Below are 22139 nucleotides of genomic sequence, written 5' to 3' on the forward strand. Positions count from 1 at the left end.
TTCAACCCTGTCTCCTTTCTCACCTGGACAGCTGAAACGAACTTTGAAATGGTTTCTCTAGTTTGGATTGCTTCTCGTTTTGATATTATAATTCATGCTTTACACTGCTGATAGGAGTTATCCTAAAATACAAATCTGGTGATGTCTCTTCTATGCTGAAAACCACTCATGGCTCTCTCTTGCATCCAGCTGTGGTTTCCATATCCTGGTCTGGTACAAGTGTTGATTTGTTACAAAGTATTACTGGGCCCTGGTGAAAGAAAAATTTAAGTCCAGATAGAGAGTTTTTTACTTTTATATAATTTTATCTATTTATTCATTTGTTTATTCGTTTTGGGGGTTAATTTAATGAGATAATTGTAACATTAAATAGTAGTTGCCAACATTTTTTAATATTCATATTTGGCAAAATAAATAATCTGTAGTAAAATATGATAACCTATGTTGTTCCCCCTAAGGTGTTTTTTGTTTTGTTTTTTGTTTGTTTTGTTTTGTTTTGTTTTTTACAGTCTGCAACTACTTATTTATAGGATTAAATGCATGTTATTTTACATGACAGAGCACATTCTTCATGAAGTACGTCCATCCATACCTACTTCTACAACCTCATGTCCTGTGTCCATGTTCTAGTCTTATATCTACCAGTGCTATTGAACTGTACATCAGTCAGTCATCGAGCCTTAATCCTTTTTCGGTTTCCGTGTCTCTCCATTGACTACCTGACACATTCTGATTCATCTTTCAGAATCTAGCTCAGACAACACGGTTTCTAGGGAGACTTTGGTGAGCTTCCACCCTTCCACTAGTGCTTCACTGTAACACTGGCTCCTTGTAATAGTCATCATACTGCTTTTTAATTAATTTGCTTTTCTCTCTTTCTCCTCCCCCTCCACCCTCCACAAACAGTAAGTTCCTTGGTCCAGGATCTTGTCTTATTTATCTTTTTTTCCAGCTCTTGGCTTGAGTTTTATAACTTAGTAACTGAATCAAAAGTTATTCTTTTCTGAAGGGAAAATGTAATTATTTCTTCAACCTATGTAATATACTTTTTATGTCTTGATTTTTCTGTAACTTCTTACTTTAGAAAGCTAACTAAATATCCCTTATTATTTAGCATTCAGAATGCTATATAAATATTCCTTAAAAATGCAAATCATTGTTAATGATTGTATACATAATGAGGAAGTGAAATCTATAGCCTTCACTCCCAATAATAATCTCTAATGTATTTCCAAATCAGATAGCTATGACTTCAAGATTGTTCCACCGTATTATTTTGTTTGAAGATAATTGATGGTTAATTAAATGCATTTGCAATATTTAATTTAAACTTACAAGACTTTAAAAATACCAAATTGGATTAAGCTAGTGATTCATACCAGAGTAGCTGTCGCAGTTTCCCAATAAAACGTGATGTAGAAGAACACCGTTGCCTTACAGTAGTGGTTCTCGGAGTGTGATCTTCAGACCAACAGCATCAATATCACCTGTGAACTTTTACAAATATGAATTCTGGAGGCCCACTCCACACCTACAGAATTGGAAACTCTGGGAATGGGACCCAACAATCTGTGTTTCATTTAACAAGACCTCCAGGGATTCCACTGCCCACTCAAATTGAAGAAGTAATGCTCTACTATATGATGCAGATTAACAACTACCTTAGTCCTTCTTGATTTTAACTATGAAACAGGAAATTAAAGACATAGCTTTAGTAAGCCTTCTGGACTTCTGTTTGTGGTTGTACTGTTTTCAAGAAATCTCATAGAATCATATTTTAGCCTTAGAAGATATTTAACAGTCCTAATATATTCTAAGGTTCTGTGATCAGAGGTATCTGCAGCCATGTGCAAGAAGTACCGAAAGAGATTAGAAGCAGAAAGACTAGGCCTGGGGCACTTGCATGGCTCAGTCTGTTGAGTGTCCAACTTCGGTTCAGGTCACAAACTCATGGTTCATGAGTTTGAGCCCCAAATTAGTCTGGCTGCTGTCAGTGCAGAGCCTGCTTTGGATCCCCTGCCCCCCCCTTCTCTCTTCCCCTACCCAACTTGTTCTCTCTCTCTGTCTGTCTCTCTCTCAAAAATAATAAGCATTTTTAAAAATTAAAAAAAAAAAAAAAAAGGAAGCAGAAAGACTAGGCCATAGGCTCAGGCAGTGGGAATGACAGTTACACAGATGGGATGGGCGGGATCAGAGCTTTGTGGAAGTCCTTGAAGACCGGGAATTGAATGAAATGCTGAGGAAAAGGGGGGATTCAGAATCTATTTTGAAGGTTTAAGCCCAAGTGAATTTACTCCTGTCATCATAGCATTTCACTAAATGATATTTACAGGCTTGAAAATTTACTACATAGTTCCTCCTTCAAATAATGTTAAATGTCTATTTTGATTTTTACAATAGGAGGCTCCACTTGTGATGTGCATACATTACATTTTTATTACCTACTTTTATGTTAAACACTTTCACATTATTAGCTGTAGAAAAGCACTTTCCAAACAGGAGAAACAACTAATATTCATATATTTTTGTGTGTGTGTAAATGTTGTTGTTAATCTTGAGACGCATATATCACAGCATGAGTTTATTTATTTATTGAGTTTATTTATTTATTTATTAGTTAGGTACTGATGTTGTACCAGCCATTGAACTAGATGCCGTGGTTGTACAGGTAAATAACTTTTGTCCTCAAAGAGTTCACTGTTTAGTGAGGGGGAAAATGTTAGCAATTATAACATGATATATTCTGTAATAGAGACATGCACAGGTTGCTATAGAAACTAAGCAGAAGGCATTGTAAGTTGGTTATCAACCACTAATAGTGGTTGGTGATTAATTTTTTTCCAATTTGTAAGTTGTTTAAATGAAGGTAAAAAAATACAATTTGAAAGCCAAACTGATTGTTAAAGCAAAATTGTCCAGGATGTGTTAAACATCTGGCTTTTGTTTTGGTTGGTAATAGGTTCAACTTCTTGGGGCCGATGGCCTAGAGCAAGATGTTGGTGAGACTGATGATGAATCACCAGAACAGCGAGCCCGGAGACCAATGAATGCATTTCTCTTATTTTGCAAACGTCATCGCTCCCTTGTACGACAGGAACACCCCCGGCTTGATAACCGAGGTGCTACCAAGATACTGGCTGATTGGTGGGCTGTTCTAGATCCAAAGGAAAAGCAGAAATACACAGACATGGCCAAGGAGGTAGGTTACAATGACAAGGTTTAATGGTGGCTGTGAGCAACCAATCCCATACCCCTGTCAGCAAATGTGGAGTCTCTGCTGAAGGTCTAGCAGCACAAAGGTGAATCCTGAAGCAAGTGTTCAGTGAAAACATAAGAGCTTTTTTCCTATTCCTGAATTCCAAGTCCACCTTGCAAATGCTGGTGGAGGTGCCAAGAACAATTAATTACCAAGTTTTTTCATTGCATATACTTCACGGATTGATGTAGAGGGTTGATTTTTATGAATGGTAATTTATTTATTATGAATGATGGGTTTAAAATTTTTTTTTCTAGGAACCCAGCTTCTGCTCTCAGAATGCCCATGGTAAAGATAATAATCTTAGGTTACTCTAGTTGTGTCATGGGAAAAAGTCTTGATCTAGTCCTAATGCTAAATAACCTTGTGACAGTATCTAAGTCAATTTCTGGGTCTCAGCCCCCTTTTTTTTTTTAATGTTCTTAGAATGAGGAAATTGGACACCAATTTATATCCTTTCCACCTCCTTTTTTTGTAATAAGCACCATTATTGTGCCTTTGACTTATTTCTGTTCTGTAGGTATTGCAGCATGCATATTTAAAACCAGTAAAGGAATGCACGGCAGTGAAACATGATAAATTGTGGTATGTGCAGGCATGTAAACACTGTATACACAGAAACACTTCCATGCAGGAAGGCTGTTTCGAGAGGTGGGACATTAATCAATTCTGAAACCCTATCAGTGACTAAATTCCTTCAAAAACTGTATACCAGTCTGTTGTTAAATTACTCTGAAATTAATGTGAATTCATCATGCTTTTTAAATGTATTATGTAATGGATTTAGCAAGTGAAGGAAAAGCAAAGCAATATGGTTGTTAGGTTAAACTTGAAAGGAGTAATTCTCACATTGTTCCTTCAACCTTGTAGCTTGCTAACAATCTTGATTCATGAAAACCCCTGCCACCCAAACATTTGGTTAAGTTCTATGAAAAGTTGAACCAGCAGGGGACAAAAATACAGAGTTTCAAGTGACACATTTTATTAGACATCTCAGTATGTGGGAAAATAATTCTTCCAATTGCTGTGGTTTTATTGAGTTGTTTATCAGGCTAACATGTAACATAAATATTTCTTATGCAATGTTAAAGGATATTTGAATCCAGAGTATATGATTAGCATAGTTGTTATGTAATTAATGATGGCACAGACTTTGTCAATTGGCTGTTGTTAAAGACAGGATTTCAACTATGTGGGGCACCTGGAAAATTAAAATCAATTCCAGTAGCCCACATGATTTTAAATGTTTCAGTAGATTTCAGCTAGTATAACAGTAATTAACAGTAGCACTTTCCCAGTAAATGGCCTTAGATTTTTTTATAGTCATGTTTATATGGTAAAATAAACAATTATCTAAAACCTCATAGGGAACCGCATTAGCTTCCTATAATTAAACACTTGAGTTTGTTTTTGGATTGCTGTTTTTTGATAACATGCAGCCTATCCTAAGTATATTGTTTGCCTTTTCTTAAGTACCGCTAATTTACAAACCCAATAGGTGGCCACTTTTAAGAGGAGGAAGTATTATTTTCATACAGGAAATCTCTTGCTAATTACTTACTTAGGTTCACAATATTTGTCCTGGTGGCACTGTAATGAAATCTGTTAGGGTGGCCTCCTGCAATCTACTACAGGTGGGGGTGGATCTTCCACCTTGCAATTTGCCTCGTTTCCAGTTGCTCTTACGAACTGCTCTCATTTGTAGTTAAAAGTGTGGAAGGTTCAGCTACTTTCCGAATTATTATATAATTGGTTTCTAGCCATAAGTGATACTGACTTGTTTCAATTTATTTGCTAAATGGTTTTGAAATTACATTAAAGTGCACGTAATTGTGCTGGTGCTTTTTTGTGTGTTAATATTGCAGCCTTAACTGCAATGTCAGCTTAAGCAACAAAAGCTTATCGAGTGACTTGAGTATACCAGGTCTTGTGGTGGTTGCTAGTGACGAATAAGGTCTCCGTTCCTCAAGGCCCTCACTCCCAGGCAGGCATTTTTAAAAGTTTCATATGTGTAACCTCTTCATTTTAAACACCAAATTTTAAGTGTGTTCTCTAAAGGAAGAAGACATATTCTATCAGTATAGTTTTTGTGTGAATGTGAATACTTAAAAAGGGATATATTTTTAAAACAGAAGTGATTAGTAAGTAATACAGCTTTGGAGAGTTTATTTTTTTTATCTGTTAAAACTTTCTCTGACGCTTTTCTTGCTCCTGATTATCTTCTATTTTAGTGCATCTGGTGAGAGGAAATACCCATTGTGGGATTTGTTTTCAGTTTCTTGAATTACTGCCCGGTACTAGTTTGCATTGTTGAAAAAAAAAAGGGCGGGGGGAGGGTTGAATGAGGGTTTCATGTTCTCTGATGAATCTCATTAGAGCAATAACTGGTTATAAGTAATTTTAAAAAATACTATCTTAAGGGTATAACCTGGGTTGTTTTCTTCAATTCAGCAGTGTGCATGATGGTACAGTGTTGTGGATGCTCCCAAGCTCTAACTGTGTGACTGACTGCTTGTTAGGGACACAGAAACAGCCTTCCTTTTCCTTTTCACATCTTTATGTCCATACTCTTACAAATACAGAACTACAAGTCTGCATTTTTTCCCAAAGAATTGCTGGAACCTTCCACTTGTCACTTAAACTAATGATCATAATTAATTAATTTACATTCATTTTAGAAGATTGCATACTAGACCTTCAGGAAGAGCAGAGTCAGTGCAAAGAAGAGGAGAGGATCTGGAAAGTTAAAAATAGTTTTGAGTGACTTTGTAATACCCCATCCCTTCTTTTTTGTAGGATCAGGGGCATGAGGCAAAATGCATGCATTTATTGATTAATTGGTTCATTCCAAGCTTGATGTTTTACATAAGCACAAACCTGTTAAGTCAGTAATGATTTTCCCCATTCTTCAGAGCAGGGATCTAAGGCTCTTGGGAGTTAATATCTTCATCAGTCATGCACTGTGGTGCTGGGATACTCTTGACTGTTTGACTCCCATACTCTTCATATATCTTGCTCACTTAGATGCCTATGAGATAAGAGGTTTGAGTAATTATGGCAAAAAATGGTAACAATAGAGTGCATGGGCTCAATTGGTTAAGCATCTGACTCTTGGTTTCATCTTAGGTCATGGTCTTGTGGTTTGTGTGTTCGAGCCCTGCTGATAGCACAGAGCCTGCTTGGAATTCTCTCTCTCTCTTTCTCTCTGTCTGCCCCTTCTCCATTCGTACTATCTCTGTCTCTCTCAAAATAAATAAACTTAAAACAATGGGAGTAATAAAATGTCACAGTTGTAATGGGAAAAGTCTGCTTGTGCTGGGGGCAGTAGGGATATTTCAGAAAAGGCTTTATGGAATTGATGGAATCTGTCGTAGGATTTAGTATAGGATTCAGAGAGAAAGGCAGGGATAAAAGCAGATGTGGGATAGTAAGAACAGTTTCAGGAACAAGAAAGGTTGTTTTACCCCTGAGCTTAGAATATGTGTAACTAACAGGAAATGATGATGTAAAGACAAAAAGCATGAGACCAGGCTGACAAGTTTGAAGGTTCAGTTGTATGTCAATAAAACAGTGATGGAATTAAATGCAATAAAATGCAACGTGAAGGTAAACTATAATAGCCTTTTGTAAATGTTGGTATCTGTTGCCATCGGTACTCTAGCAAAGATTCTCGTCACTATAAAACTCCATGGAGTTTTTAGCAATTAGTTCTTGCTTCATATTTAAGATAAAACTAACCTACTTATTCGCTTGCTTGGCTTTATTAGAAATGGATTCTTCTCCAAAGAAGGTAGACTCTGATTTTCTCATACATTATAACTGTGGAGAGAATTTTTGTTTACTATCACATATCATGTACATCACAGTGTCTGAATTCTTAGAAGCATACTGTGGCACCTTGCATACTACTAAACTAGAGTGGAACCTCATTTTTCCAGCATCCTTGAGAAACTGGTGTTACACATAAGTGATTTCCAGGGGGATGAAACTTTGCTGTTCCCTTAAACACTTTATCTTATATATTTATCCTGGGAACTTTATTTAAAATTTTGTTTATATGTGTCCTTACTTAAAGCATTCAGAATGCCTTTTGAATTTTTTTGAAAATTCAACACATTTATCCCAAACAACAATTACTTTATAATTTGTAATTTGGTGAGACCTATGTGAACAGTTAAGTTACAGTCACATTTTTCTCCATATGTTAAATGATTCTTTTTTTTTAAGTTTATTTATTTATATTGAGAGAGAGAGAGAGAGAGAGAGCGTGTGGCAAGAGGGAGAGGGAGAGAGAGAATCCCAAGCAGGCTCCTCGCTGTCAGCATGAAGCCCACCTTAGGGCTCAATCTCAGGAACTGTGAGATCATGACCTGAGCTGAGATCAAGAGTCCAGCCACTTAACTGACTAAGCCTCCCCGGTGCCCGTGTGTATTAAATAATTCTTAACTCTTCTTTTGAATTTCCTCTTTGCTTTTCCATGAGAAAGCTTTTGGGTCCACCCTCAGCGGCCAATTGACATTCCTGTCCTCTGTGCCAGTCATTTTTGGCTATGTCTAATGAAATGACTTATTTTATAGGGGATTTTCTGAGTAATTAGGGTCCCCACTACTTTTGGGGGATGTGGGTAATTAAACCAAAGACGCGGGACTCCATGCTTCACAATAGGCCTTGTTTCTGAGACCTTTGTCATTCCTATATTCCAGATATCAGGACTTTCTCACTGCATTAGAAAAAAATATTTAAATGTTTATTTTTGAAATGATAATAATCAACTTTTGAATATTGCTTTATTCTTCCCAGAGTTCTTTTATAAATATTTAACTTAGAATAATCCCAGAAGGTAGGTGTTTTTGGGGTTTTTTTTTTGTTTTTTTGCGGGGGTGGGGGGGGGGGTTGTTTGCAGAAGCTAAAGATGACACTGAGATCCAGAACAGTTATGTGATTTATCCAAGGATGCAAGTTAGTAGTAATAGAGCTTGAGCTCTCATACTTGGCTTTCTCCCTTCTCAGACCTTTCTGAGTTTCCAGCTCTGTAAAAGGTCAATAAAGATGCCTGCCCTCATAGAGTTGAGTAAAATGCAAATAAAGCGTGTACATACAAGCATTCTGTTGTAGAGCTTAAAATGCTATAAATGGTAGTTTTTTGTTTTAAGTTTATTTATTTTGAGAGAGAGAGAGAAAATGCACAACTGAGGGAGGAGCAGAGAGAGAGAGAGAGAGAGAGAGAGAGAGAGAGAGAGAGAGAGAGAATCCCAAGCAGGCTCCACACTGTCAGCATAGAGCCCAATGTGGGGGTTCACCCACAAACTGTGATATTGTGACCTGAGCCAAAACCAAGAGTCAGATGCTTAACCCACTGAGCCATCCAGGCACCTCTAAAATGGTAGTATAGTTTTTATTCCTGATAAGAAAACTTAAGTTTGTCTGTATTTGATACTTCTTTACAAAGTAATTATTTACTATTTTTATCAGGGCATGTTAACACAATGAAAGCCTACTAAAACACAAAGCTGAAACACAAGAACCAACAAAACTAATTACATCATTTGCTCAACTTGCAGATACTATTCAGTGTGATTGATAGCCTCTAACCAGATAGATGTGTAAAGTGAGGTAACTACTTGATTTTGGAAATATCAGTCCTTTTAGTTAGTAAACACTAACAGTTAAATATTCAAATCAAATAAAATTATAAGGACTTTATAAGGAACCCATGACTAGTGACAAAAAATAGATCCCACAGCAAGTGATATATTGAGAATTTAAACTGAGTCTCTTAGAACTCATTTTGGTATTGGTTTCAGATATTAATTTTTAGATTGATGGAGGGACCTAATACTCCAATATCCTGTAAGATGTTACTATAGTAACTCTTGATTACTTTGAAATTGATGATCATTCAAGGGATGTGGATAAAAATTAATTTTTGTACTGTTTGAAAAATTACAAATTCATGCTGCAAATTATTTTGTAAAGAGAAAATCTAAATTAGTATGCCTTAGTGAGCACATATTTTAGAAGAAAACACACATTTTACAATTCAAATTAGTTAATGTATGAATTTAGTAATACATTTTCAGAAATCAAATAATGTTTTATTTACCCAGATCCCTATCTACTTTTTAAAAATTAACAAAATTACTTTAATTAATTCATTTATTTTATTTAATTCACTTATTTTAAAAGTTTATTTATTTATTTCCAGAGGTGGGGAGGAACATAAGCAGGGGAAGGGCAGAGACTGAGAGGGAGAGAGAGAGAATCCCAAGCACGCCTGACGCAGGGCTCAATCTCATGAACCAGGAGATCATGACCTGAGCCAAGGTCAAGAGTCAGACACTTAACCTACTGAGCCACCCAGCTGTCCCTAAAAAAATTATATTTTAAAAGAAATTCTGAAATTTGTGCTAGTTAAATTTACTTTTCCCCTGATTTACCTACATTGGAGTAAAGTAGTCCTTTTAAAAATTTATATATGAAAATGAACTAATCTTGCCATGATAATCTTTACAGCCAATTTAGGTAACCATATCCACAGCCAACTCAGTTTTTCCTTTATAACCCTATAGTAGAACCAAACAATTCCCTGGTCACTTATTCAAGTCACTTTTTGACGTATATAATTTTTATTGGAGTGGCTTTATCATGAAAGTCTTACAGGTTAATGTATGACTTAAAATATTTTTATTCTGTCAAAACCATAAACTTAATTCAGTGTTCTGTCACATAATATAGTCTAGTTTTCTCCCTATTAAAAATACCTAGTAAAAATAATTCAGGTCACATAGTGCTGTTGAGTTTTATTATCTAAGTGAACAATTTTGTAAATTTTTTTTTTAACGTTTATTTATTTTTGAGACAGAGAGACAGAGCATGAACGGGGGAAGGTCAGAGAGAGGGAGACACAGAATCTGAAACAGGCTCCAGGCTCTGAGCTGTCAGCACAGAGCCCGACGCCGGGCTCAAACTCACGGACCGTGCGATCATGACCTGAGCTGAAGTTGGCCGCTTAACCGACTGAGCCACCCAGGTGCCCCTAAGTGAACAATTTTAGAGTTAGAACTCCTGGAACTAAGACTGTACAGATTGGTGCCACTTCTCAAGTATCTCCCTTCCCTCTTCCACCCTTGGGTAATGTGATTTCTGCTGCCCCCTTGAAGAGATACAACTATTTCAAAATTTATTATGCTGGGGGTCACTTAGACCCCTGCAGTGTTATAAAATAAAAAATATGTTCTATCTCTTTTTTAAAAAATCAGATAATTTTTATCTCCACAGTTCTGGTAGGTTTGTTTTTGTTTGTTGTTTTTGTTTGTTTTTTGTTTTGTTTTGTTTTTTTATCATAGTAGTATTTCTCATATTTGCACCAGAATCAGCTGTGTTTGTTATTTGTTTGTTTGTTTATTTGGGGGGGGGGGGGCGGGTAGAGAAGCAGAGAGAGAGAGAGAGAGAGAGAGAATATCCCAAGTAGGTTCCGCACTGTCAGCCCTGAGCCTCAAGTGGGGCTCAATCCCATGAACTGTGAGATCATGACCTGAGCCGAAATCAAGAGTCAGACCCTCAAACCACTGAGCCACCCAGGTGCCTCTCAGCTGTCTTTATTTGTATAGACATTTACAGGATTCTTTATTCCTGGACCTCACCAAGGTTGCCATTCTCTTTTCACTGTGCTGAAGAAAATCTAGACTGCAATAATAGCTAGAAATATTACTGGATTTTAGATGGCACCTCCCCCAACCACCATTAAAAACAAATAATTGGAGAACAGTTAGTACAGTTTTCATTAACATTAAGGTGCTTTTTAGGGTCAAATTTCCTTTCTTATAAATGATCCAGAAAAATAGTTAATGTTGTGACCCAATTTTTAAAATATTAACATAGAGTATTGTTTTTTGGTATATGATAATGTCATTGTCATATATGAAGTTGGCAAAATACCATGACAAAGGGTATGTATTTAATACCACTCTGAATAACAGTGATTTGTTATTACTGCTAATACAGTGTTGTGGTGGTTGGGGTCAGAGAGAAGAGAGCCCGCATTTGCTGAGCATCATGTATAAATAATAAACTGTCTGTAAAGTAGATGCACTTAGGTTATCTAATCAACTGGAAATTTAAAGAAAAAAATTGGAAGCCATGATGTGAATTTTTATTTTAATGGGAAATTTTTGAAAATCGGTATTTTAGCAAGAGGTTAGTTATCTGCGAGATTAGACCAATAGCCTGTGTGATTGATGTTCTTGGATGAAAACAGGTTTCCCTCTCATGCCCAGCATGAAGAACTCTGTCCCAAAGATCCAGATGGATGGGGCGTATCTCTTTGACCCTTTAAATCCTGTAATGATGGATTTTTGTCACGGAGTTGACCAGAAGGCAAAGTTTCACTCAGCTGTTTGCTTCATACTGTATACAGTCTTCCTTCATTTTGCCATTACTCAACCTTGTCTGTAATCCCTTTCTTGATAACCTCACCACAACAAATGATTAAGCCTTTCTGTTGTTTCTTATAGTTGAATCAGAGCAAGTGATTGATGAGGTGCCCAGTTCCAAGGACAGACATCCTCATACCCCAAGGCTCTTTCTGCCTCTGCCTTTATTTGGTGTTCAAGTGTGTCTTTACATGAATTTATGGCATCTCCATGTAAGCTTTAAATTCCTAAAGACAAGGAATGTGTGTTCTTTTCTCTGTCTCCCACATTCTTAATGCTTTTGCTCAATATATTTCTGATTGAGCTAATGAATGTTGTCTTGTTACTGCTCATTTACATCAAGTATCTGCAAGCTTAATATGGTGTTACCAGAGTATTGACCCTCCTAGTGAATTCTCAGTTACCATTTTCCATAAAACCCCACATGCTCCATGCCTTTCTCTTGCCTTCTGTTCTTCAACCCATAGGCACTTCCCCTTTTACAGATCCTTTGAAGAATCATTTTTCATGCTTGAACCAGGGGAATGCTTACAAACCACATGTAAAAAGAAATAGTATGTTTGTGTGACTAATTGTGGATTGTAAACAGTTTGAAGGCAGAGACTTTAATTCATGCTTTTAACCAGTGTCTGTCATCTAGTCCAGCATTTGTCACAACTGGGACTTTCTTCTTTAAAAACTACATTTTTTTTTCCCTCATGGCAAATGTGTTAATTTGTTTGAAAGTCTTTTGTCATTTTATAGAGTGGTGACCTTTGTCCAGATGACTGTTCATCTGACAAACCCAGCCCATGTGCCTTTTACTTGGACACAGTAATGATGCATGTGTCTGCTACTTCCATTTGCACCTCACCCTACCATTTGTCACTTTCCACCTTCAGATGGGAGGCAAGGCTATTTGTCTGCCTCAGCCTAAAATGTGAATCCCCCATGCAGGTGAGTGCAGTAGAGTAGGGTGTCTCTCAGATCACATTTGATTCCTCCAAATCTATTCTGCTGTTGGTGGTAAATTCTAGTTTCTTTCGCCTTGCATCCTATTTTAATTATTTTTGTTAGAAACGTGGAACTGTATTTTTCCATTATTTTGTGTCTGCCTTCCTTCTGCATGTACGCATGTATCAATGTGCAAATGTACAGCTTTTAAGTTTAAAAAAAGAAAGTTTATTCAGAAAACTTGACTTAAGGTAATTTGGGGATAATTCTAAACCACTGATTATTAACATACGAACACTTACATTGTATTACCTACAGTACAGTTTTTGTTCATATGATTTAAAGTGAAAAGATAGAAAAAGGTTATTTGGATTATATACGCTTTCTTATACCAAGGATAAAAGAACCATTTTTCCTGTTGGGTTAAATAAAAAGCTGTTGGGAGTGCATACTAAATTAGTTTACTTTACATATGGTGTGACCATTTCAAAAGACAAGCTTATGGGATTGTAGCAGTTGTATTGATTTAGTAAAGTTTCCAGCAGTTAGTCACATATAATTGAATACATGTAAAATACATTTTTATTAGTTGATATGACTTTTAGCACTATATAATGAATAGCAATGAATGTATTTCATTTAGTTCTATGGTCACACAAGGGGAAAGAAGCATCAGAGTTGGGAGAGTTATAGGAGGCAGTCACAGAAAAGTAAAGGGGAAGGGAGGGAGGGAGGATATTGTCAGTAAAGGTTGAAACCTCCAAGACATAGAGTCTGATGGATTAACTGCAACACCACACATCGCAGCTCTTAGCCTGCTCACACTTGCAGTCGAAATCCTACTATGCTGATACTTCACACATATTTCATTTTTTACCAAATGACGTTTTATGGCATTGCTCTTTACAGCAAGACTGTCGGCACCTTTTTTTCCAACAGCATTTGCTCACTTCATGTCTCTGCCACCTTTTGGTAATTCTTGCAATATTTCAAACTTCTTCATTATTATGTGTGTTGTGGTGATCTGTGATCAGTGATTGATTACAGCTTGCTGAAAGCTCAGATGATGGTTAGCATTTCTTAGCAACAAAGTACTTTTAATTAAGATACTTCATTGTTGAGGAGCCTGGGTAGCTCTGTCGGTTGAGCTTCTGACTCCTGATTTCAGCTCAAGTCATGATCCCAGCGTCGTGGGATCAAGTCCCACATTGGGCTCCATGCTGAGCATTGAGCCTCCATAACACACACTCACTCTCTCGCTCTCTGTCTCTGTCTCTCTGTCTCTCTCCCTCTGCCCCTCTCCCCTGCTTGCTCTTTCTCTATCTATTAAAAGAAAGGAGGGGGGGCACCTGGGCAGCTCAGTTGGTTAAGCGTCCAGCTTGGACTCAGGTCATGGTCTCACAGTTTGTGAATTCAAGCCCACCTCAGGCTCTCTCCTGTCAGCTCAGAGCCCACTTCAGATCCTCTGTCTCCCTCTCTCTCTGCCCCTCCCCTGCTCTCTCTCTCTCAAAAATAATAAACGTGAAAAAATATATATTATTTTTTAAAATAATGCTACTGTACACCTAATAGACTATAGTATAGTGTAAACATAACCTTTATACACATTGGGAAACCAAAAAATCCATTCAACTGGCTCTATTGGGACACTCCCTTTATTGTGGTAGTCTGGAAGCAAACCCACAGTATCTTTGAGGTATGCTTGTGCTCTTTCCTCTACATGGCCCAGCGTCTTCAAATAACTAAAAAGTTATACATCAGTTTTCCCTACCTTGTTCCCCTTCTCCCACTCTTGATCTCAGCTTGTTTATCCCCAAACTGGTCACTTTGCTCTGTTAAGTGTGCCTGTATTTACCTTACCCGTATGTCAAAGCACAGATTTAATTTTTGCCATACTTACCAAATTAAGCAGTGAATAGAATCTGGTTTCTGGCTCTGGTATTGACTTACAGTTTGTAATGTGTACCTGATACCCACTTTGAAGTTGGTGCCATGCTGCCCACCCTTGTTTACAATAACCCTACATATTGGTGATATTGTTCTCAATTTATGGAAACTTAAGGGTGAGACCCAGAGAGGTATGTTCTGCTTCTTTGGTCACATAGTGCTAGGGTTTGAACTCTGATGTTTCAGTCTTTACCTTACAAATAACTCCCTCTTAATCATGGTAAGACAGCTTTTTGGATGCTTAAAAAAAAATGTGGGTCGAAAGAAACAAATGTGCTGCCTCTGTACCCTTCTTCCACAAATGAACTTTCTAGTAGTTAAATGCATGCTGAGATTGCCATTCAATAAGTAAAACCACAGAAGTTATTGAAAGTAATTTTTCCTTCATTTTGTAATGGGGGAGGGGGGATGAGATATGAAGTCTGTTAAAACTTTCAATCTATATATTAATTAAAATCTTATCTGTTCTTTATTTATAGTATAAAGATGCATTTATGAAAGCGAATCCTGGCTATAAATGGTGTCCTACCACAAACAAGCCTGTGAAATCCCCAACACCCACTGTTAATCCACGAAAGAAACTGTGGGCCTTCCCATCTGAGTCTTCAAGAGATTTGCCAAGCCCCAAGAAAGCAAAGACCGAAGAAATGCCTCAGCTAAACTTTGGAATGGCTGGTGAGTTTAGACATTATTTCTATCTTCTACCTGTTCTTTTTTTTTTTTTTTCCTTTCTTTCTTTTTTAGGGAGAGAGCTCAAGCAAGGGAGAAGGGCAGAGGGAGAGAGAGAGAGAATCCCAGCAGTCTCTGTGCTGTCAGCACAGAGCCCACCATAGGGCCCAATTCCACAAACTGTGGGATCGTGACCTCAGCTGTAATCAAGAGTCAGACACCCAACTGATGGAGCCACCCAGGTGCTCCTCTACCTGTTTTTTGTTTTTGTTTTTGTTTTTTTAAGGATAAGGCAATACATTTAGGTAGTACTTTTAATAAATAATCTACAGAGAGAAAGAGAGAGAAGGAAGTAAAATTTATAACCAGTGTGCAGCATTGCAAATATAGCATATCTGAAAGTTTTGGAACATGATATACATAGAATGTGTATGTATAACTAAAGGAAGTGTGAACCAAGTAGTAGAGTCATACATATATGTGAATTTCTGGCATTGACATTATGGAAAGGCAGACCACAAGGTGGAGATTAAGAGGTCAGGGCATTTTATAATGTAACAAAGTAGCTTAAACATACATATACACTATTAGCTATCCTAGTAAGTATCTTAGTTATCATGGGTTCTTATAAAGCCATAATTAATGTTGATCATTTGAGGATCTGAAACCTCAAGGGCAAGAATATGAACAGTTCCATCACAAGTCTGAGATGAATCTGACAACTGTTTCTTAGAGGGAATTCCCATTCTACCCGCCATCCCCCTTCTGTCCCCATTCCTGTATGACCCAGGCAAATGAAAACTTCCAGATGGCCCCATTTGTTATGGGGCCTTTAATACTCTTTGGGTGGTAAGGAATGCTAGAGCATTTATTACCATGAAATAAAGTACTTACATTCATTCTGCACATGGCTCTGTCTTCCCTGGCTGTTGCAGTGCAGTAATCAAGAGAGAAATTTTCCAGGATGAAGTTGGGAGATTGAGCAGGGTGGAAACTATGAAGTTGGTATAGAGCTATATGGTTCCTATTTCATTATTCATTATAAACAAATTTTCTTCAAAATGAGAGCATGAACCATTTACAGTATGGGGAACCTGGGAAAGCAGGATGAGCAATATTGGGATTAACACCTTTTTAATCCAGTTTTTTAATCCAGTTTTATTGACCAATAATTGACCTACATTAATGTATAAGTTTAAGACCTACAGACTGATGGTTTGATTTACATATATTGTGAAATGATTACAGTAGGTTCAGCTAACATCTATCTCCTCCTATAGATAGGATAAAAAAAGAAAAGGGAAAAGAGGGAAAAAATTTCTCCTTGTGATTAGAACTCTTAGAATTAACTCTCTTAACAACTTTCCTGTATGTCATATAGCAGTGTCAGCTGTACGTATAATGTTGTACATTATATCCATAGTACTTTCTTATCTTGTAATTGGAAACCTGTGACCACCTTTCCTCCAATTCTTCCTTCCTCCACGCTGTTTCTCTGCCAATCACAAGTCTGATTTCTTTGTGATTTTCTTTTTTTTAAGATTCCACATATAACTAGGATCATACAGCATTTATCTTTCTTTGACTTATGTCACTTAGCATAATGCCTTCAGTGTGCATCCATTTCTTCACAAATGGTAGGATTCCCTCATTTTTTATGGCAGAATAATATATCATTGTGTATATACGTGTATATTAAATCGCATCTTCTTTATTCATTCATCCATCAGTGGACACGTAGGTTGTTTCTATGTAAACATGGAACATTTTCTACAATAGACCATGTGTTGCCACAGAACAAGTCTTAGCGAATTCAAGAAAATTAAAACCATACCAAATGTCTTCTGACCACAATGGCATGAAACTAGAAATCAAAAGCAAGAGGAAAGCTGGAAAATTGAAAAACTCATGAAAATTAAACAACAGTCTATAGAACAATCGATGGATCAAAGAAGAAATTAAAGGAGAAATAAAAAAGTTTCTTGAGACGAACGAAAAATGGAGACCTAACACTGCAGAATTTGCAGTTCTAAGTGAGAAGTTTATAGCAACAAATGCCCACATTAAGAAGCAAGAAAGATCCCCAGAACAACCTAACTCTGTGCCTTAAGAAACTAGAGAAAGAAAAACAGAGCTCAGGCTAGTGGAAAAAGGGAAATAAGACAGATTTGATCATAAATAAATGAAATAGAGAACAGAAAAACAAGAGAAAAAGTTAATGAGACTAAGAGTTCGTTCTTTGAAAAAATAAACCTATAGCCAGACTAACCACAGAAAAAATATAAAAGACTCAAATTTAAAAAATTATAAATGAAAAAGACATTGCAACTGATACCACAGAAATACAAAGGATCAGTAGAGGCTACTATGAACAACTATATGCCAACAAACTGGACAACCTAGGAGAAATGGAGAAATGTTTAGAAACCTACAACGTACCAGCACTGAATTAGGAAAAAATAGAAAATCTTAATAGACCAATTATGAGTAAGGAGATTGAGTTAGTAATAAAAAATTTCCCAATGAAGGAAAGCCCAGGATCAGATGGCTTACCTGGTAAATTTTACCAAACATTTAAAGAATTAACACTAGTTCTTCTCAAACTCTCCCAAAAATATCAAAGAGGAGGGACAATTCCCAAACTCATTTTATGATAGCCAGCATTATTCTGATACCAAAATCAGAAAGGGACACTACTAGGAAAGAAAACTACAAACCAATATTCCTGACAAATAATAGATTCAAAAATTCTCAAAATACTAGCAAACTGAATCCAGCAGCACATTAAAAAGATCATTCACTATGATCAAGTGGGATTTATCCTGGGGATGCAGGGATAGTTCAACACCTATGTGACCAGAAAAAGCACTTGACGAAATCCAACATCCATTCATAATAAACACTCTTAACAAATTAGTCACAGAAGAAAGGTATCTTAACATGATAAAGGCCATATAGAGAAAGCCCACAGGTGCCTCATAATAGTGAAAGGCTGGAAGCTTTTCCTTTAAGGTCAGGAATAAGACAACTGTGTCTACTCATCACTCTTATTCATCATCATACTAGAAGTGCTAGCTAGAGCAGTAGGCAAGAAGAAGAAATAAAGAAAAAAAAAGTTTTGAAAAAAAAAGTAAAATTTTCTGTTTGCAGATGACATGACTTAATATTTGGAAAATCCTAAAGACTTAACCAAGAAACTATTGGATCTAATCAACGAATTCAGTAAAGTTGCAGGATACGAGGTTAACATATAAAAATAAGTAGTGTTTCTATACACTAACAACAGATATTCTGAAAAAGGACTAAATCAATCCTATTTACAATAGCGTTAAAACAATAAAATGATAATAAATTTAAGTAGGTAAAAGATCTTCAAAAACTACAAGAAACTGATGAAAGAAATTGAAGAAGACACAAATAAATGGAAAGGTTTTCTGCGTTTATGGATTGAAAGAATTAATATTGTTAAAACAATACAGCCGAAAGCCATCTATAAAGAAATCCCTACCAAGATTCCAATGGCAGTTTTTACAGAAATAGAAAGGACACCCCTACAATTTATATGGAGCCACAAAAGACCCTGAATAGCCGAAGAAATCCTGAGAAATGAGAACAAAGGAGGGGGCCTCATACTTTTTGATTTCAAGCTATAAACCCATAGTCATTAAGACATAAAAACAGACATATAGACCAATGGAAGGGAATCAGGGTCCCATAAGTAAACCCAAACTTACACAGTCAACCAATATCTGACAAGGGAACCAAGAATACTAAATGGAAAAAAGATCGTCTTTTCAATAAATGGTGCTGGAGTAATTGGATATTCACATGGAAAAATAAATGAAACTGGACCCATATCTTAAACCATAAAAAATTAACTTGAAATGGATTAAAGACTTAAATATGAAATTTGAGACTATGGAAATCCTAGAAGAAAACATAGGAATAAAGCTCCTTGACATAGGTCTTGGTAATGGTCTCTTTTGGATGTGACACCTAAAGCACAAGCAACAAAATAAAAAATCCAAATATCCAAAAATCTGTAAGTAATTCCTACAAGTCAGTAGTAAAAAACAGAAACAAAACCCAAGTAAAAAGTGGGTAGAGGACCTGAATAGACATTGATCCAAAGAAGATGTACAAATGACCAACTAGGTACTTCAAAAGACACTCAACATCACTAATCAATAGGAAAATGCAAATTAAAAAGCCACAATGAGATACCACCTCAGCTTCTTAGAATGAACATCATCAGAAAGACCAGCAAGAACAAGTGCTGATGAACAGGTAGAGAAAAGGGAACCCTTGTGCACTGTTGTAAATTGGTGCACCCACTAAGGGAAAAGTGTATGCAGGATCCTTAAAAAATAAAAGAAAAACTTAGTGATTCAGTGTGTGATTCATAGTGTAACAAAGCATGTGGTGTTGTCATATATGAACACTAAAAAATGCAGTCTGATGGGCACCTGGGTGGCTCAGTTGGTTAGGCATCCAACTTTGGCTCAGGTCATGATCTCACGGTTCGTGGGTTCGAGCCCTGTGTCGGGCTCTGTGCTGACAGCTCAGAGCCTGGAGCCTGCTTCAGATTCTGTGTCTCCCTCTCTCTCTGCCCCTCCCGTGGTCATGCTCTGTCTCTCGCTCTCAAAAATAAATAAACATTAAAAAAAAAGGGGGGGGGGAGAAATGCAGTCTGACATAATAGCATCCTGAGGAAACAAAATCTTCAGGTAGTTGTCATGTAGGTGTCTATGGTATAATTCTAGGTAAACCACCAAAATGATCCTCCTATGTATCCCAGAAGAATCAAAATGCAGGGCTCTTACTTTTAGCTGTCATTGTACAACTGTAGTTTCGTTCTCCTTCCAGCAGTCTTGGTGAGCCCTGTGGACTTTCCAGATTATATCAGTTGCAGTGTTTCATAATAAAACATTTTATCATCAGGATCATAAAAGACTATATGGATGATTGGCTGGCAACGGAATTCCTTTAATTATCGTTTGTCTTCCACAGCTTTTGCTCCCAGTTCTAAATCAACAACAGTAGGTGTTTTTCATACAATGGCTCTTCACAAACCAATAATAATTGTAGATAAAGCTATGAAACCTTCGAAAACTATGAAAGATGTCTGTTTTTTATACCATTTTTGACAGTTTATTTATCTGCCTTTCATACCTACAAATCGAACTGTCTGAGACCTAGACATCAACCAAGATTTTTACAGGTCAGCTTTACAAAAACAATGTTCTTTTAAAGTAAAATAAGGAAAGAAAACACCTTCTTGAGTTTGTGTCATTCTGTGAGGGTCTGTGACATATGTTGGTAACCCATGGTCATGGCCTTGTTGAGATGGTGTATGTATAGTGGATAACACTGTTGTGATATTTCCAGTGGTATCTCTCACAACACAATGAAAGCAAATAGGTTTGCCTTTAATTAAAACATGGTGCCTAGGGCTGCCTGGGTGGCTCAGTCGGTTAAGTGTCCGACTTCGGCTCAGGTCATGATCTCAATGGTTCGTGGGTTCAGGCCCCCATCGGGCTCTGTGCTGACAGCTCAGAGCCTGGACCCTGCTTTGAATTCTGTCTCTCTCTCTCTCTCTCTCTCTCTCTCTCTCTCTCTCTCTCTTTCTCTCTCTCTCTCAAAAATAAATAAACATTAAATTTTTTTTTTTTTAAACATGGTGCCTAGCTGTTTGAATCTGAGGGATCCTTACAGGGTCTTTAAAGGACAATTTAAGCTTTTCCTCAACATGGAGCCTCTTCTGTTTTTCCATTAGTCCTTGTCACATGAGATTTTGCTATTTTCAATAATCCCAAAGCAGCTAGATGTATGATTTCCAAGAAGGGAAAGTGCTATAGAATTTAATTGAGTACAGGCCTTGTTGGTAAAGGGAAAGCATGCTATCTGTATATTTTTGATGTTCTAGATAACATTATGTAAGTGTAAATTAATGTAAAGGATGATGGCAGTTTTTTGGTCTGTGTTTTATTATCTGTACAGCAAAGTTACATTGGTACATAACTGAAATAAATCGTCAGGTGAGCATGTTCCTATTTTACTTTATATTTGAACTAAAACATTTTTATTTCTATTAGAAAGCAATCATCCAGTCCTCCTGATCCCTAGAATGACAGCTGTAAAAGCATTTAGCTGCCCTAAAGAACCAAATTAAAATTTTACTTTCTTTTAAATTTATTTCCCCCTCCTTATTTTAATTTTAAACAGATTTAAGTGTCTATTTTAACAAAGCACAGTAGTTCTTAAACTCAACATTTAATTAAAAGTGGAATCTTAAAACAACAGCAAAGTGCCTTGTTTCATCATAAAAGCTAGAGTTCCTGTGTTTTCTGTATGTGTATCTTCCTGTGTGGCTACTTTCCAACACTGAGCTATTTCTAGACCACCTGATCATTTGGTGGCCTGTTTTCCCCTGTGATAACCTTTTTCTTTTTCTTTTTTTTTTTTTAATAACCTCAGATTATTTTTTCAATTTTTAAAAAAATTTGTATACAAGATGTGGTCAGAGTTGCTTCATGAGTAAGACAGATTGTATACAAGAATATACTTAAGGTCATATCTTTAAACAGAAAAGAAAAACACCTCAGTGTCTTCACGCAAGAGTATGCCTGATTCTCTTTAAAAAAAAAAAAATTGTTTATTTTTTAGGGGGAGGGGCAAAGAGAAATAATCTCAAGGAGGCTCCATGCTTAGCATGAAGCCCAGTGTGGGACTTGATCTCACAACTCTTGAGGTCATGACCTGAGCCGAAATCAAGAGTTGGAGGCTTAACCAACTGAGCCACCCAGGCGCTTCTGATTCTCATTTTTAATTTAGGAGAGATTCCTAAAAATAAAACCGTATTTATTTAGGACCTATATGCACTAGGACAGGCACTGAGTTAG

At 36.8% G+C, this 22139-nt stretch overlaps 1 protein-coding gene across 7 annotated transcripts in view; it reads left to right on the forward strand.

Moving 5' to 3' along the window:
• The window catches only part of BBX (BBX high mobility group box domain containing), a 282646-nt gene that overhangs the window by 182252 nt on the left and 78255 nt on the right, over nucleotides 1-22139 (forward strand). For all 7 annotated transcript variants that reach the window (XM_042999122.1, XM_042999121.1, XM_042999123.1 and 4 more), the window contains 2 exons: nucleotides 2960-3199; nucleotides 15048-15243. In XM_042999122.1, the coding sequence (XP_042855056.1) occupies nucleotides 2960-3199; nucleotides 15048-15243 (436 nt within the window). The remainder of the gene's footprint in view (nucleotides 1-2959; nucleotides 3200-15047; nucleotides 15244-22139) is intronic.

This window comes from Panthera tigris, chromosome C2 (genome assembly GCF_018350195.1).
Source record: "Panthera tigris isolate Pti1 chromosome C2, P.tigris_Pti1_mat1.1, whole genome shotgun sequence".
Classification (NCBI taxonomy): Eukaryota; Metazoa; Chordata; class Mammalia; order Carnivora; family Felidae; genus Panthera; species Panthera tigris.